We start from the raw sequence: 17,339 nt of genomic DNA, 5'->3' as shown, positions 1-17,339 counted from the left end.
TCTGTCTTGTTCTGTCTGTGCGTTCGATGGTTGCCGCATCCTCTCGTCTTATATCTGAGCTGCTTTTGTATATCACTTTACGCTCGAAAGGAGGTCTACGGGGATTACATCGCCACCTATAGGACAACCTGTGCGATGTAATGTTTTACTGTTAATAGATGTTGAAATAATTAATTTTGCAAACAGCAATTCTGAAATTGGGAATATATTATGTAAGACTTTGTACACAATGGGTCTGGTTAAATATTGAATCAATTCAATATCCAACCACTATTGGAGCTTATGAAATTATAAGACCTATTTAAGGTGTTAAGTGACTCACGCACTTTTTATAGAGCATGATGATGAAACTTTTATATATGTTATCAGTAGTCAATACAAAGAAACCATTGATCTACATAATCTAAATTACTAAAGTAAATATTTACTTACATATAGATTATTGAATTTTCAACAGATAATGGTTTCTCCTTATAAAAAAAAGAGATAAGACACTGAATTATTTTCAATATTTCTAGACATTTTCAGTGTTTCATTGTGACTTGGGATAATATGGCCAATTTTGTTAAAACATTAGCTTTTTTGACAACTTTTGTCATTGCAGGTAAGTTCGAATAAATTATAAGTTTCTTTAACAATTACATTTGTCAATGTTTGCACAATATTGTATGTTTAGTGACTACAAGTTATATAATAGTAATAAAAAAGTTATTTATTTTTTCAATAAATATCAGGACAACGCCTAGAAATTCCTTAGGTACTCTCACAAGTCTACAAGATTAAAAATTTTAGATTTGATATTAATATTTTTATTTCTTATTCATTTGAATACCAATGAAAAACAAAGCAAACACATTAAAATAATTTTTGTCCCGAAACTAATTTAGAAAAATTATACATTTTCAAAACTATTGGATTTGATTTATCATTTTTCTACATATAGTCCGGTCAAATTAGATCAAAAAATAAGAGTGGAGCTATATAAATTCCCACCAAGCTGAAAAAAAGTGAAATTGTTTAAGATATAATTGAAAATGGAATTTGAAAATTCCCCATCATTCCCGTGTACGGAAAAATTTTTATTCAAGGTCAAAGGTCAAAGAAATAGGTTTTTCGCGATTTTCAGCAAAACGGTAAGTTTTATTATAAAAATACTTTAGACAAAAATTGTAGATCATAAAATTATCTACAAAAAATGTATGAATATTTTTTTTCCTACGATCCACTTTTTCTGAGATATAAGGTTTCAAAAAGTTGTAAATGTTGTACGCGACGTATATACATCTTTAAAGTTGTAATATATGTTGAAATATTCTACTATCGGTGATTGTAACTTATATAAAATATACATAATTTATAACTAGAAGAATATCAGGTGAAATGAAACCCAGTCCTTTTATTTATACGCCATTGCAATAGGCTTGTTTCCACTAAGAAAAAATCGGATGGCTTTGAGTTTCTATTATAATTATTAAATAAAAAAACAGCTTTTTTACAAAAAATAATAAAAATCGACAAATGAGGCGTTTAATCACGTGACATTGAACACAAATCAGAAAAGCATGACGTCACACCTCGCGAAACACTATGTTATAGCTGTCATTTTTATATAAAGTGACCAGGTTATTTTGAGTTTTCAGCAATTATTGTTAAATTAATAAAGTTCGTTTTTAGTTTAATCTTGAAAGACAGGTATAATTTGCCATGGAATCAGGATTTCACAAAGCAAACTGCAGTAATTTGCCCAAAATTGACCCAGTTATGCTTGACAATTTTTTTGCAATGAACACCTACTTTTGTATATAGGAAGTCCGCAGTGTTAAAACTTATATGTTAGTATTATGTGAAGAATAAACAAAGTCTTATTTAATCAGCAATTACCAGTCAGAGAGTCGCATTTACCCACTGTGGAATGAAGATACTTAACTGATTTTGAGGTTAGCGAATACAAAGTTTCAATAAATTTAACTTAATTTCGTCAGAACATTTTGCATGTTATGTGTGGTATATTATGGTAGATTTTGCAAGTTCTTTTACTATATATTTATAAATAGATACCTCAAGTTTTTTTAATACTTATATCAAAATGATATTCACAGAAATAATTTTAGTCCAGTCATTTAAGCTTAAATTAGGTAGGAATCTCGGAATTCGAGATATCCAGGTGTAAGTCTGTAAATACTTGTATATTGACACCCTAAAAGTTGTCTCAAAACCTACATATGGTATGGTGTAAGCAACTATTAAATTTCAAGGTCAAAGGTCACAAAAATCGGTTTTTTGCGCTTTTTTGGGAAATATCTCATTTCCTATGGGTTTTTTGCTATTGACAAATGGACAAATATTTATAATCATTGATTTATCGATAGTTCATCAAATATATATGGCGCGTTTTCGACCGGAGGCACCGGTTGACCTAAAGTGATGCTGTGACCGCGCGCTCTCCGCCCTCTATCTCGAAAACGGTTCACCGTATAAAAAATTTTTTTAAACAAAATTTGTAGAGAATTTTGTATTCTACAATATTGATAATGAATACAAATAGCAAAAAACCTATTGGAAATGAGATATTTCCAAAAAAGCGCAAAAAAACCGATTTTTGTGACCTTTGACTTTGAAATTTAATAGTTGCTTACACCCTACTATATGTAGGTTTTGAAACAACTTTTAGGATGTCAATATACAAGTATTTACAGACTTACAGCTGGGTATCTCGAATTCCGAGGTGAACTTACTATAATGACTGGACTATTTGTGAAATTAGTTGATAAAATAAGAGCATCTTGCTTCTTGTCATTTTTAACCACTTTTTTCGTATTTCTTCATTGTTTGGAACTCATGGGAATATTTATAATACGAGTAATTCATTATTTCTTAAAAAACACAATTGACTGTCATAAACAATCACAGCTGTTTCGCGAGGTGTGACGTCATTCATGACACCATGACAGTCTTGGCCTTTTTCGCGGTAAATTTCAAATTTATTTCTAAAAACTCAAAATACTAACGTAAGAAACCTATTTTTCTTAAAATAATATATTTTTGGGGTGAAGCAAATGCTAAGCTATAGTTTTAGGCTAATTTCCAAATTTTGTCAACTAGCCTATTCTTCTTACTACCAGGAAAAGCTCAACATCAATCGGAAATCTATTTATCGAAAAGTTTATCTACTTTTGCAAACTGGCTGTGACACGACATCTGAATTTCACAGGAGAGATAAAATAACAATTTTCAAAATGTTTGAAAAACAAGATTTAGTTTTTAAAAACAATAATTCAACTCGACAAGAAGTTATTACCTACGGCATTCGCTTTCTTCTTTCTATGTACGGAGCTCCTAAAAAAACTACCTGCTTAGATAAGTATCGATATACATGTTTTATTAAAAATACTAAAAGTAAAAACCAAGTTGGCTTGTATTCCTCCATCCTCAGTTGCTGCTGATCAATATCTTTTTCGGCTATATTACCAAGTTCAAGTGTGACTTGGTTATTAGCTAGACTCTGTAGACTGGGGTTGGAAGTTGGTCAAAAATACATTAGAACCCTATGCAACTGCAAAAAGGGATGCAGTACAAAATGTGGTTGCAAAAAAGTCGGAATGTTTTGTTCTCTGGCATGTACATCTTGACAAGGCCGATAGTGCTCTAATATTTAATCACCAACAGTGATGTGATATATCGCGATTGACGCAGTTCACATGCACTCATAATGAAGATGAAGAAGAAGAACAAGAAGAGGAATTTGAAAGTTACGACTCGGACGATTAAATTTCACAACTTTTTTTAATTTAAATCGCTTTTATCTTTTGAATCTCTGCTAATTTTCATTATTTTGCAATAGTTTCAAATTAAACATGTTAACAACAGTGGAATAGGCCTACTGGCAAAAACACATTAAATAAAGGCGCTAAGTACACTACCTGGCGTGGAAACGGTGCACATTATGAGAATTACAACTTTCACACCTTTTTAAATCATTATATCTCAGAAACAGTGACTCGTAAGAAAAAAGTGTTCATACGTTTCTTATAGATAATTTTATGACCTACAATTTTTGTCTAAAGTTTTTTATTATAAAACTTACCGTTTTGTTGAAAATCGCGAAAAACTAATTTTTTTGACCTTTGATCATGAATAATTTTTTTTTCCATAAACGAGAATGATGGGGAACTTCAAAATTTTATTTTTCATTATATTTTAAGCAAATTTACTGATTTTTAACTTGGTGGGAATTTAAGAATAATTCTGAACATATATACCTGTATATAAATACTATTTGGGATTAATTCCAGGATTGTGTCAAAGCAACACAACCCTAATATGTTATGACTGTGATCCATCTCATTCAGAAGAATGCAAGTATCCTGTAAAGAATAACGCAGCAAATACAGTTTGCAAACAAATTGGTAACACAACTGCTGCGTGTCTATCAGCTTACATCAACAATACAGGCAAGTATCTTTTATATACAGAGTTAGTTTTATGTATGGAACGCCTCAATTATCTCGAAACGACTTTTCCGATTTCTATAAATTTTTGTGCATAAGGGTCTTCTGATACAGCTGGTATTATGGTGGTATTTACATTGTTCTCAAATCTTTCCCATCTACGGAAAAATAATGAAGTTTGTTATTTCAAATGGATCGCCCTATATATTTTGTGTTTTTAGAAATCCTTAAGAAATACTGATTATTTTTCATGTGATATATTTTATACCTAAATGCGAAATAAACTCGTTTAATTTGAATGTTCTTTAATAATTTATTACAGCTCAGTAAGTTGTCCATTTACTTCAATTCGTGCGATTTTAAAACTTTGCAATACATTTTGCTTCATCCCTGACTGCTCAATTCTTATTATTTCTGTGGTAATCCTATCTTTTAATTCCTGAATATTGACAGGTTCTGTTTTATAAACGATGTTTCTTAAGTGACCCCACAGGTAATAGTCTAAAGGATTCATGCCGGGTGATCACAGGGGCCATTCTATAAAACCACGCCTTTCAATCCATCTTCTAGGAAACACATTACTTAGGTGTTGCCTCACCACACACGCATAGTGAGGTTAGGTTGGTACCCCATCTTGTTGTAGCCAAATATTGTCGTTTGGAATATTGTTATGGTCTAAAAATTTCTGATACTGAATTTTTCTACTTCACAAATGTGGATCGTCTTCTAACAGGACACAAACCTCTGATGATTTGTTTTCAGTTGATGCAGTTTTTCTACGCCGTGATTTGGATAAATCTTTTACTAATTTACTGATAGTAGATCTTGTTATGGGATTTCGGTTAGGATATAAATTATTAAACACTTTCCTTGTTGACTTCTACGCCTATCACCATATCATAATATCATTAAAATATCAATTCGTTCATTTTCAGATGAACGATCCATTGTGACTTCAACTTGATTGAACTTCAACAATAATAATTTATTGAAACGTAAAACTTTTTATTGTAGTAGTTATAATCACATAAATGCATTATTTTAACTTCGCCGGAGATATCGCAAATGTAACTATAACTCCGAAATTATGACATTTAGGAATAGGGAACTGAAAAATAATAAGTATGTCTTAAGGGTATCGAAAAGCGAAAAATATACAGGGTGATCTGATTGAAATAAGAAAGTTCATTATTTTTCGGGAAAGATCTGACAACGATGTAAATACCACCAAGATACCGACCGTATCACAAGACACAAAAATTTGTGAAAATCGTATTGAGATAATTGAGGCGTTTTTGGCAATTTTTCTACATTCAAAGATCTATATCTCAGGTTCTAATATAGCTACAGAGTTCGTTTTGGTTTAACAACACTCGCCGAAACACCTTCTTTCTTTTGAAATTGAGTTTTTGAACACGTAAATCGGTTGAGTTGGATAGGAGCTAGACGCGGACATTCAATGTGGAGTTATGGATTTTTGTAGGTTTTTGGCAATTTTTCTACATTCAAAGATCTATATCTCAGGTTCTAATATAGCTACAGAGTTCGTTTTGGCTTAAGAACACTCGCTGAAACACCTTCTTTCTTTTGAGTTTTTGAACACTTAAATCGGTTGAGTTGGAGAGGAGCTAGACGCGGACATTCAATGTGGAGTTATGGATTTTTGTAGGTTTTGGCAATTTTTCTACATTCAAAGATCTATATCTCAGGTTCTAATATAGCTACAGAGTTCGTTTTGGTTTAAGAACACTCGCCGAAACACCTTCTTTCTTTTGAAATTGAGTTTTTGAACACGTAAATCGGTTGAGTTGGATAGGAGCTAGACGCGGACATTCAATGTGGAGTTATGGATTTTTGTAGGTTTTTGGCAATTTTTCTACATTCAAAGATCTATATCTCAGGTTCTAATATAGCTACAGAGTTCGTTTTGGTTTAAGAACACTCGCCGAAACACCTTCTTTCTTTTGAAATTGAGTTTTTGAACACGTAAATCGGTTGAGTTGGATAGGAGCTAGACGCGGACATTCAATGTGGAGTTATGGATTTTTGTAGGTTTTTGGCAATTTTTCTACATTCAAAGATCTATATCTCAGGTTCTAATATAGCTACAGAGTTCGTTTTGGTTTAAGAACACTCGCCGAAACACCTTCTTTCTTTTGAAATTGATTTTTTGAACACGTAAATCGGTTGAGTTGGATAGGAGCTAGACGCGGACATTCAATGTGGAGTTATGGATTTTTGTAGGTTTTTGGCAATTTTTCTACATTCAAAGATCTATATCTCAGGTTCTAATATAGCTATAGAGTTCGTTCTTTTCTATTATAATGATTTCTGATACTTATTTAATGGATTCGATGCGAGCGAAGCCGCGGGTAAAAGCTAGTGATTGATTGATTTAGTTATGAGTAGAACTGAACGAATGTGTTAACTTTCTGTACATTTCTAGACTTCTTTTTTACAACTACTTTTTTAATCGGAATCATTATCAAAAAATAATCTTATAAAATACAAAAAGATTCCAAATGCAGCTTAAATTATATATCATACCCAATCAAATTAAAATTATATAAATTAAACTTAACAATATTCGATTCGATAATTTGATTAATAATGCATTTTTAGAATGTGTATATGAAACATTTTATCAGATTAAATTTATCAATAAATGTAATTCTCATGGGAACATGGCGATGAGCAATTTAATGGTGGTTTTTAACCCTTCAAACGGAATATCTGTATGTTAAAAAATTAGGTACTAGATCTCGTTAGGGAGCAAGTAAAGGGTGCGTCTAACTCTAACCCTACTCTACACCGATATCGGATGTTTACTGCCTTTCACAGGACACTAAGCAGGTTTTTTTTTATATTTGATTGAAATAATTGCTCATGTTACCTCTTTGTGACATTTGGCTCTATATTACTATAGTTTTTATACAATGACTTCCATATGTATGGAATAAATTCAATTTTAGCGTTATTATATGTAAAAAAACCTGAAACTGGTCGATTTTTATTCTTAAATTGACTCAAATTACTGTATGAAAATATTATCCAGCATCCCCTCTGAATTATCAGCACCTCTTCGAAAATTTTAAATAAGAAAAGGGGTCGTGTGGCACCTTGCTGGTTTTTTCAAATTTCAACTGAGAAAATTAATTTTTAAGACGTAAAATTTTGATAACGTATCTATCACAAAACTTTACGTATGTATAATATTTAGAATGTACTTTACAATTAAATTGAATCTTCAAAATTACCAGCATTCACTTCTTGACAATAACCGAGGCGATTTTGGAGTCCTCGTACAACATTTTGTATGACCTCAGGGGTTATTTTGTTTAATTCTTCCGTAATCCTAACTTTTAAATCAACAATATTGTCTGGTCTATTGAAATACGAGCCCCGTCCCATTTCAGTTGGCCCAATTGAAAAAAATTACTACTTATTGCTTTTTCAGAAAATAAAAACCGGGAAATTGTTTCGTTTTGAGCACTTTATATATTCTATAAACATTTCAGATACTTTTACAGGAGTTACAAGTTTTAACGTATGTTATAATTACCAAACCAAATGTAATCAGAAAAGCTTAAATATTAAACATTTTTTTTAAAGTTACCATTGCGTAACATCCCTTTTATTTTTAATAACAGCCGTAATTCTTTGAGGCATGGTGTTTATTAAATTATGGCAGTATGCGGGAGTAAAATCATCCCAAATTTCTTGTAGTTTTTCTTTCAATTCCATGACAGTTTTAGCTGGATTTGCACGCAACTGATTTTTCATTTCATGCCAAAGTGTTTCTATAGGTGATAAATCTGGACTACTTGAAACCCACTCTAAAATATTGTTGTCTGAGAACCATTTTAAGGCCTTTTTTAACTTATGGCATGTTGCTCCATCTTACTGAAAAATGAAGGCTTTCCCAGCGGTTAAAGTTACTTCTCTTGGCAACAATGATTCTTCTAAAATATCCAGGTACTTTTCAGTATTGACAATTCGGTTTATGAAATGCAGTTTTCCCAGTCCTCTTGCAGATATCGAGCACCCACTCCATCACAGATGCCGGAAATTTTACTTTCCGCTTCAAAGAATCTGCATGAGAAGCTTCATTTTTTTGTATACAATGTATACAACTCCACCGTTCAAAATTCCAATTTTTATGCTTTTTGGCCCCCTATTTTTCTTTTGGATTTGAGTCAATAATGGCTTTTACTTGGCCTATGCAAATAAAATTTGAATTTAGGAAAATATGCATTAAACTAAGGTGTTACAAAATTTACGTTGTATGTCCGAAATCCTAATTTTTGAGCCCCTCTGTGACAAGTGGATCTTGAAACCCGCCTACCCACTGCATTACTCCAAAGTACACTTAGTTGACCATAGCACGTCTGTTTTGTTGAATTATTCTTTGTAACGCTCGTTTATCTTTGACAATTTCGATTTTCTTACGTACCGGCATTTAGGGACAATCGAACCATTTGCTTTATACAAGCGAACTATATTTCGAACACTGTATTTTGACATGCTTACAACTTTCGCGATTTCTGAGTTCTTTTTCCCATTTTTGAATAAGTTTATTATGATTAATCGAATTTTTTTTCATAAATAACTTTTCCTCTACACATTTTAAAAATTATACTCACCTCATTACAGCTTAACGCTGTTTCGGTTTAGCACTCTTTTATTTCAACCCGGGGATTCCCCGAAATCGCTCGCAGCATACGGGGATTCCCCGAAATATTATGCAGCGATAGGTTTCAAATACATATCCGAAAGAGTGTACTTGCATTTCTTGTTTGATGCCGTATTGTACAAACATATTTTAATTATTGGAAACATTTGTTGACATTATTGTAAGTAGGTATTAATTTACATATTTAATACTATATTACTGTGTCAAATATTTTGATCTTTAGTTTTTTACTATGGGTGATAATGAAAAAGAAAAGAAAGCAACCAGAAAAAGCATTTCACTCAAAACTAAAATGGAAGTGATTAGAAGATTAGATTCTGGTGGACGTCAAACCCTAATTAGTGCTTCATTGAATTTGCCAACTTCAACAATAAGAACCATCATGAAGAATAAAGAAAAAATACTGTCATCGGCAACTGCAACTACGTCAAGCTCTGCAACTAGAAATGGAAAAACGACTGACCGCAATATGCCATTAAGCCAATCTATCATAATGGAAAAAGCTAGAAGAATTTTTAATTACATTCAGGCTGAGACAATTGACAAAAGTGAAACTTTCGTTGCTAGTCGAGGATGGTTTAATAGATTTAAACATCGAAATAACCTTCACAACATAAAGATTACAGGAGAAGCAGCAAGTGGTGATACAAAAGCGGCGGCTGAATTTCCAGCGATATTAAAAAAAATAATTGAAGAAGGAAACTATCCTCCATAATTGGTTTTTAATGTTGATGAAACAGGCTTGTTTTGGAAAAGAAGCCGAAACGAACATTTCTATCCCGTGAAGAGAAACGGGTACCAGGATTTAAAACTGCAAAAGATCGCTTAACTGCGAAAATTTTCCAGGATTGGTTCACTGAACATTTCTGCCCGTCTGTTAAAGGTTATTGCGAAATTAAAAAACTTGAACAAAGACCATTACTCTTAATTGATAATGCTTCAAGCCACCCAACACATTTACTATCAGATTTAACAACATGCATTCCAGTCGAAGTGGTTTTCTTGCCGCCTAACACAACTGCCTTAATTCAACCAATGGACCAAGGCGTTATATCAAATTTTAAGGCTTATTACTTGCGGCGAACCTTTAAGCAAATGTTTGAAAAAACAGACGGAGAAGAGAATTTTGAAAAAACTACAACATCGTCGATGCTGTAGAAAACATAGGCCTTTCTTGGAATGAGGTAACAGAAATATCTTTGAAAGGAGTATGGAAGAATATTTGGCCGGATTTAAGTAAGAGCGATGACGTTGGACACTCTGTCGATGTGGATGAAATAGTGGAAGAGATAGTGAAATTAACGAAGCAAACCGGTTTTGAAGGGGTAAATGTGGATGATGTCGAAGAAATAATTCAAGAAGCAGCGGCTAGTCTTTCTAATGATGAGCTCAAGGAATTAACTGAACAAGAAGAAAACAAAAATGTTGACAGCAGTGACTCAGAAGAATAGCAAAAAGAACTTTCGATGGCGTTCGTAAAAAGGAGTTTGTCTACCATAACTGAAATAATGGATCAATTCATTGAAAATGATCCGAATTTTGACAGGAGCTCAAAAGTAAGGCGTGGTGTTAGAGATGCTCTATCCGTTTATGAAGAACTATTAAGAGAACAAAGCAAAAGAAAAAGTACTTCAAAAATCTATCCGTCACTTGAAAAAAAAAACATTTTGTAAAAACATGACTTATACAGCCTACTTTATTATTTGTGTATTTTAGACCTAATGAAACTTTGAACACAATTTTGGAAACAATGAACCCTTCTAAATGCATAAAAAATTATTATCAACAAGACCTATCTATTTCCATCATATTAAATATCATTCAAAATATTTGATAATATTCATCCAAAACCTATTTTAGACGTAAAACTAAAAGTATAAAATATTTTACTAACAGCTACTTTTTGGCATTTTAAAATAAAGTTTAATAATTTAGAATTTTTTTAAGTGGGCCAACTGAAAAGGGACGGGGCTCGTATCCTTTAGAAATAATCAGGTATTTTCATATTATTCTGCTAAACATCAGGAAAAAATCTTTGAAGATATCTACTAAAATATCTGGTCTACAATTGGCGAAATTGAAAAAAAGTTTCGTGAAACTGGACATGTAAAAAATATTGAAAAAAATGGTAGAAATGTTCAATTTACTGAAGAAAAAAAGAGATTGAGGAAAATCCGCATAAGAGAACTCGAGAACTTGCCGTCGACAATGATGTAAATAAATCATCTATTTTGAGAGTTGCATAAATAGAAATACCACCCTTACAAAGTTCAGTTATTGAGGAGTTAAATGAAGATGATCCTGATCGAAGGCAAGAATTGATGATGGACAGAATGAACGCAGATTTGTAGTTCATAAACAAAATAGTTTTTTTCTGACGTTTCATTTAAACGAAACGGTTTACAAACAGAACTGTAGATATTAGAGCAGAGATAATCCTCATGGATGTGTGAAGCTCACAATCAAAAGTGAACATTTAGGCTGATATCATTAATAATAAAATTATTGACCCTTATTTTTTTGAGGGCACGATCAATGGTGAGGTTTATCTAGATTTTTTGATTAACTTCTTAGTGCCTTCATTACAAAGACTTTTTCCTGAAGTTAATCATCCAAATAAGATAGATCGATCTATTTACTACCAACAACTACCAGACGGAACTCCACGTACAGTTAGAAATTATTTAAACGAGGTTTTCCCCAATAGGTGGATTGGAAGAGGTGGAACGATCGAATGGCCGGCTAGAACCTCCGATTTGACTCCTCTCGATTACTTCTTATAGGGTTATTCAAAATCTGAAGTATATTTCAATGGACCAAACAAAATTGCTGATTTAAAAGTAATGATAACGAGAGAAATTAAAAAAATAACCCCTGAGGTCATACAAAATGTTAACGAGGATTCCAAAATCGCCTCGGTTATTATCAAGAAATTAATGCTGGTCATTTTGAACATTCAATTTAATTGTAAAGTACATTGAAAAATACATTCTAAATATTATACATTCGTAAAGTTTTGTGATAAAGACATTATCAAAATTTTACCTCTTAAAAATTAATTTTCTCAGTTATGATTGCACTAAATTTGAAAAAATTTTATATTGATGAACGGAGGACTAAAATCCCCTTTCTTATTTGAAATTTTCGAGGGGTTGCTTATAATTAAGATGGGGTGTTGGAGGAGGATAATATTTTTATACTTTGAATAATCAATTTGAGAATAAAAATCGACCTGTTTCAGTTTTTTTTTCACATAGTAGATAATATCGTTAAAATTTATTCCAAATATATAGACTGAATTGTATTTGATTAATATTTAATAATTACATACGTCGAATATTAATTGTTTTGAGATATTCTTTTATTAGTTATTTCTTCGTGATATAAGTGGCATTTTTTATTGTATTATAACTCTTGTGTTTGTGAAAAAAGTAAAAAGGGATAAAAAATGTCTCAATATATTGAGTGAGTTTAGAAAAAAGAAGCTAAAGCGGATGTTTCTCATAAAGACTAAAAATCATGATCCGTCTAAAGGGTTATTCACATCAGATGATAACCTAATCTACAAATGTGATACAAAGTCTCATTTTCACAAATACTGTCATTATGGAAACATATTAAAAATCAAATAATTCGATATCTTGTTTTCCTTTTCAGATCCAACAAAAACTGGTATCTATAGAGGTTGTGTGAATAAGCCAGTGGAAGTAGCTGATGTTTGTGACTGGTATATACAAGAGAAATCATCAGCGAATGTTACATTCAAATCCTGTTTTGCTTGTAATGAAACTAGATGCAATACTATAATGTTATACCCTGATGGATCAAGCTCAGCAAACAATGTGTACAATTTGAATATTGTTATGATTATCAATACAATCATTTTAATTTCATTGGTACTGTGGAAGTGATAACTTTTACTAATTTTAATATTTGAGTTGCCAATTAAATCATAGTTTTGAAATTAAATAATTTTTTTTCTAAAACTTCAGTATTTTTATTGTTGTATCCATTTGAAGCCGAATGGCAAAGTCCCAGCCGCATCTCTATATAAACCAATAAGTACACATATATATGTATAGCATTAGTTCGGTTAAGTTGAAGCGGCCTTCAGGTCTTTCTTTTTAACGGAAAAACGTCTACAGCTTCAAAAAATTAGGAAAAACTATAGCAAATATTATTCCAGTAGTTCTCCAGGTAAAAGTAAAAATTTATTGTTAAAATTACTCGATCAGAGAAGCAAGCACCACCTGAAAGACTGAACGATACCATGCTAGGCCTGTTTCTTATTAATATTCAATCTCTAAGAATCAAAAAAGATGAACTGTATCTTTTACTAGAGGAGCTTAATTTTCCAGAAATTGTTGCCATTACTTAATCTTAATATGTTTTTATTGTGCCCACATTTAAGCAGATATTCTTCTAAATAAGACAATTCCTCATTTCTCGATATTGATCATTTCTGGGGTAGTTTTTGGAGTTGGGAGGAATTTGGGGTTTCGTTCCCATTGAGACTTTTAATCAGCTTGCTTTGAACTATCATTGTATTAAGCCTCCGAACAATTAGCCAAAACCATTTCCCTTTCTTCCAGGGTACTACCTTCTGAGACTCCAGGAGTAGTTTTGACGGGCTTGGGGGGTTTTTGTGTTTTGTGTCCATTGAGAACTTTGATCAGCTTACTTCAAACTATCATTGTACCAAGTTTCAGGAAAATTGGATGAAACCCAATTTCCGTAAGGACTGAGAGGGGGCCTTTATTGTCTTTAATGACTAGTTCAATATTGATGATACATTGATAACAATGAAACGTGAAATCCAAAATATATTTGAAACTTAGCTTACAAAAAAACAGACTAAAATGATCCATTACTTTAAAGGTCGATTTAGGTATATATAACAGTGCCGTGTCGATTCCGTTTTATGAAGTTTCCGGACAGAAAAAAAAACAGTGTACATCATTATGATACTGTTTATACACTGGCGTTTCCCTGACGAGGCCCGTCAGTGCACGGACAGAAATTCATCCAAATCGATATTTTCGCTGGGGGCACTGCTGGTACACGGGCTTGACACGGACCGCACGAACTTGTATAAACGCGAATCTGAGTATAGTCAGTTGTGGTTTTCTTCGTCATACGTGCATATAAACAAATAAGAAAATTATCGATTTTGGTAGGTATTCTTAACATAAAAGGTTAGTATCATGTTATTCTTATTTTCTTAGTATATATTTACATGTTTATTTCTCATTTCCTATGGTTTATCCTGCTTTTAATATCATATTCCTTATAGTTGCCGTTAAATTCTTTACTAAACTTATGGATGACGAGAAATTAATCGAATTGGTCAGAAAATACCCGATAATTTATGACACAGGACATGCAAAATATCTGGACACCAAAATTGCAAATCTGGAACAAAATAGGAGAGGAAATACAAACAAACAGGCAAGTAAACATATTTTTATTTTCATATTTTAGTATGTTTACAACGCATACATTAATTTATACTAACTGGTTTTGTGGCGACAAAAAAAACTGTTTAAATATATTTCTAATTCGAAAGGCCTCTTCAGTTACATTACCACCTTGTAATGGAATATTATAGGGCTAACAGTACAATTGAGAAGGTTTTTTTGTAATTGAAGTAGTTGGAACCACTGTTGGATGGAGCTTGAATGGTAACATGTTTCCCATCTAATGCACCGAGACAATTGGGAAATTTGCAGCGATTCCAAAATCCTGTACAGATTTCTTTCCACATTTGTGTTGTTGGAGTTGGCATGACTTCTGTTAGTAAATCATCTACTATAATGTTACATGTTTCGTGTACAATTTTATGTACTGTTGCATGACCTACACGATAACTAAAAGAAATGCTTCTAAGGGAGTTTCCAGTCGCTAATTATCTGAAAAAAAAAATGATATTAATAGTCATTATTACTTTTGCAAATTTTACTATACTAACTAAACTGTTGCTCATAATAAACGGGAGGAGCGGGATTTCAGGATGCAGTTTGTATTATACAGGGCGTTCTATAAGTGTTTTTTATTAGAATCAAAGCCAGATATGAAAACAATTGAAGTGGCAAAAAACTGGTATATTTAACGGGATTTTAAGTTTACCTAAATTTGTGATAAAATCTGTCTTGTCCCGTTTATTATGTCAAGCAAAATAAACGGTATAATTATCAAATTCTGTATTTTCAGGTAGTCTTTGCAAAAGTAGATGGTAGATCAATTTAGGAAAAATTTGGCAAAGAAAGTTACCAAAAGTGGACAAGCAGCAGAAAAACGCAAAAAATATAAATATGATGATTGTCTGCAATTCCTAATTCCGTTTTTTGCGGAAAGAGATACTCTATCTAATGTTACATCACCAAATTCGGAAGACACGGTCGACATACTACATCATGAAGAGACTGAAAATGAAGGAAGTCAATTACTTGTAACTCACCAACTAGGGATAATAATTCAGATACAATCAGTCATACTGAAACAGAGGACCAATCGCGCCCTGTTATAAAAAGACCATTGGTTCTAACTGTTGACTAGAGGAGATAATCAAAAAACCAAAAATGTACATCCACTTGATGCCTTCTTTTCCGGACTCGCTGCCACTGTCAAAACATTTTCTCCATACTACCATCACTTGGCTAAAGGTAGATTATTTAATGTGGTGCAGCAATTGGAGGAGGAACAATTACTGCATCCCACTGTTGAAATTAATTTGAATAATAGAACACCTATGACAACACCATTGCCAACTGGAGATTCATTTAGTTATATGCATACAAATCAGTTCCCGTTATGTCACACCGCTCAACAAAATCAATCTAAAGAAGTTTTTTTCACAATTTTCAATAAAAATGTAATAATTTAAAAAGTGGCTTTATTTAAATATAGTTAAATATTTACTTACCTCAAGCATATAGCCAAACGTTCTCGGGCCGAGATTGGTGTTTTCCAAAATGTAAGTTGCTTCTCAAGACAATATTTAATTTTATCCAGTAAAATATTGAAGCAGTACTGCGACATTCTGAAATATTCGTGGAATTTTGTTTCATTGTCCACCAATTCTTTGTATATTCTGAATTCTCTTTTGCTCAATCTTTTTTTCCATACAGGACGAACACATCAATACGGCAAGATCTTCTATCCAATCCGCCATAGCTAAATTCTCAGCCCCAGTCACTGATCACACATGCTTGGAGACACTGACACTGCCAGTGTATTTTATAAATATGTAATCAAAAATACCCTGACACAGCACTGTTATATATAAATCGACCTTAAAACAAGTAAACATGCAAAACCTATCCCCATACTACAGACTGTTAATATGACTTTGTATATTGCTTATAACAACTATCTGACAGCATCTAAAGTCCCTTTAATGCCTGTATATCAGGTTTCAATAGAATAACTATTCTCATAAAATAGAGTATAGTACCAAATAAGTGAGCAAAAATACTAACATTATCGGTCCTGTTGGGCAGTTTCAATTGTAGTTACCTTAACAATTTCATAAAATATAGAACTACTTTCTATATAACATTTATATTACAAACAATAAATACCTACATAATCAAATATTTATCATTTAATCGTCTTGATTTGTCTTTGTTTTCTCAGCTTCAAGTTCTGCTAACCTTTGTTTGATTTCTTTTGTATCCTCACCATGTGATTCATTATAAGCAAGAGACTGTTTTAGTTGAAATTCTTCTAAACCCTCAATTCTGCTATATAATGATCTTCCTAGTTCTTCATCTATATCGTTTTCTTCTCGTAATATGGTGAAATAAATCATGAATACTGTAATACTCGTTATAATAACATAGGGCTCATACCATAATCTCGGTTCAGAATGTACACCAGTTCTAGTAGATTTAGCAGAGTATTTGCTAGCGGGACTTGTAGAATATTTTATCGGTCCTGTATCTTCAATATTTTCTTTAAATACTTTGGTACTTAAACTCAAACTTCGAAAAGGAAGTCTAAAAAACAGAATATGAACAAGGATGTAAAGATATTATATTTCAACAGACCTTCCAATTTGTTTGAATGCCCTTATAGGTACTAATCTAAACATTATAAAGTTTTATTTTGGAGTTAAAACAATAAATTTTTTATATAATGACAAAAATAGGTTAATGTCAGTTAAAGCAGTCATTTATTTCAAATTTATTTGGCAATAT

The 17,339-nt window shown here is 32.2% G+C and overlaps 2 protein-coding genes across 2 annotated transcripts; one reads left to right on the top strand and one right to left on the bottom strand.

Moving 5' to 3' along the window:
• Nucleotides 1–462: 462 nt before the first annotated feature.
• Nucleotides 463–13,127, top strand: LOC130441530 (uncharacterized). Its single transcript, XM_056775253.1, has 3 exons — nucleotides 463–604; nucleotides 4,293–4,451; nucleotides 12,799–13,127. Exons 1-3 carry the CDS (start codon nucleotides 553–555, stop codon nucleotides 13,050–13,052), a joined length of 465 nt encoding a protein of 154 aa, XP_056631231.1. The 5' UTR covers nucleotides 463–552; the 3' UTR covers nucleotides 13,053–13,127.
• A 3,558-nt stretch (nucleotides 13,128–16,685) lies between these two features.
• Nucleotides 16,686–17,316, bottom strand: LOC130441533 (uncharacterized). The gene is made up of 2 exons (XM_056775256.1): nucleotides 17,190–17,316; nucleotides 16,686–17,138 (listed from the first exon to the last, which is right to left on the bottom strand). The coding sequence occupies exons 1-2, from the start codon at nucleotides 17,231–17,233 to the stop codon at nucleotides 16,745–16,747; spliced, it is 438 nt and encodes a 145-aa protein (XP_056631234.1). The 5' UTR covers nucleotides 17,234–17,316; the 3' UTR covers nucleotides 16,686–16,744.
• Nucleotides 17,317–17,339: the final 23 nt, after the last annotated feature.

The sequence above is a fragment of the Diorhabda sublineata genome, chromosome 3 (assembly GCF_026230105.1).
Source record: "Diorhabda sublineata isolate icDioSubl1.1 chromosome 3, icDioSubl1.1, whole genome shotgun sequence".
NCBI lineage: Eukaryota > Metazoa > Arthropoda > Insecta > Coleoptera > Chrysomelidae > Diorhabda > Diorhabda sublineata.
Note: the sequence above shows the minus strand (reverse complement) of the source record. Positions and strands in the feature narration are given on the sequence as shown.

Bases quoted from the DNA above. Each gene is read 5' to 3' on its own strand.
- LOC130441530 (XM_056775253.1), top strand. From the start codon at position 553: ATGGCCAATTTTGTTAAAACATTAGCTTTTTTGACAACTTTTGTCATT. The intron at 605-4,292 runs GTAAGTTCGAAT...GATTAATTCCAG, and splicing joins GACAACTTTTGTCATTGCAG to GATTGTGTCAAAGCAACACA. The intron at 4,452-12,798 runs GCAAGTATCTTT...TTTCCTTTTCAG, and splicing joins AGCTTACATCAACAATACAG to ATCCAACAAAAACTGGTATC.
- LOC130441533 (XM_056775256.1), bottom strand. From the start codon at position 17,233: ATGTTTAGATTAGTACCTATAAGGGCATTCAAACAAATTGGAAG. The intron at 17,139-17,189 runs GTCTGTTGAAAT...TCTGTTTTTTAG, and splicing joins GCATTCAAACAAATTGGAAG to ACTTCCTTTTCGAAGTTTGA.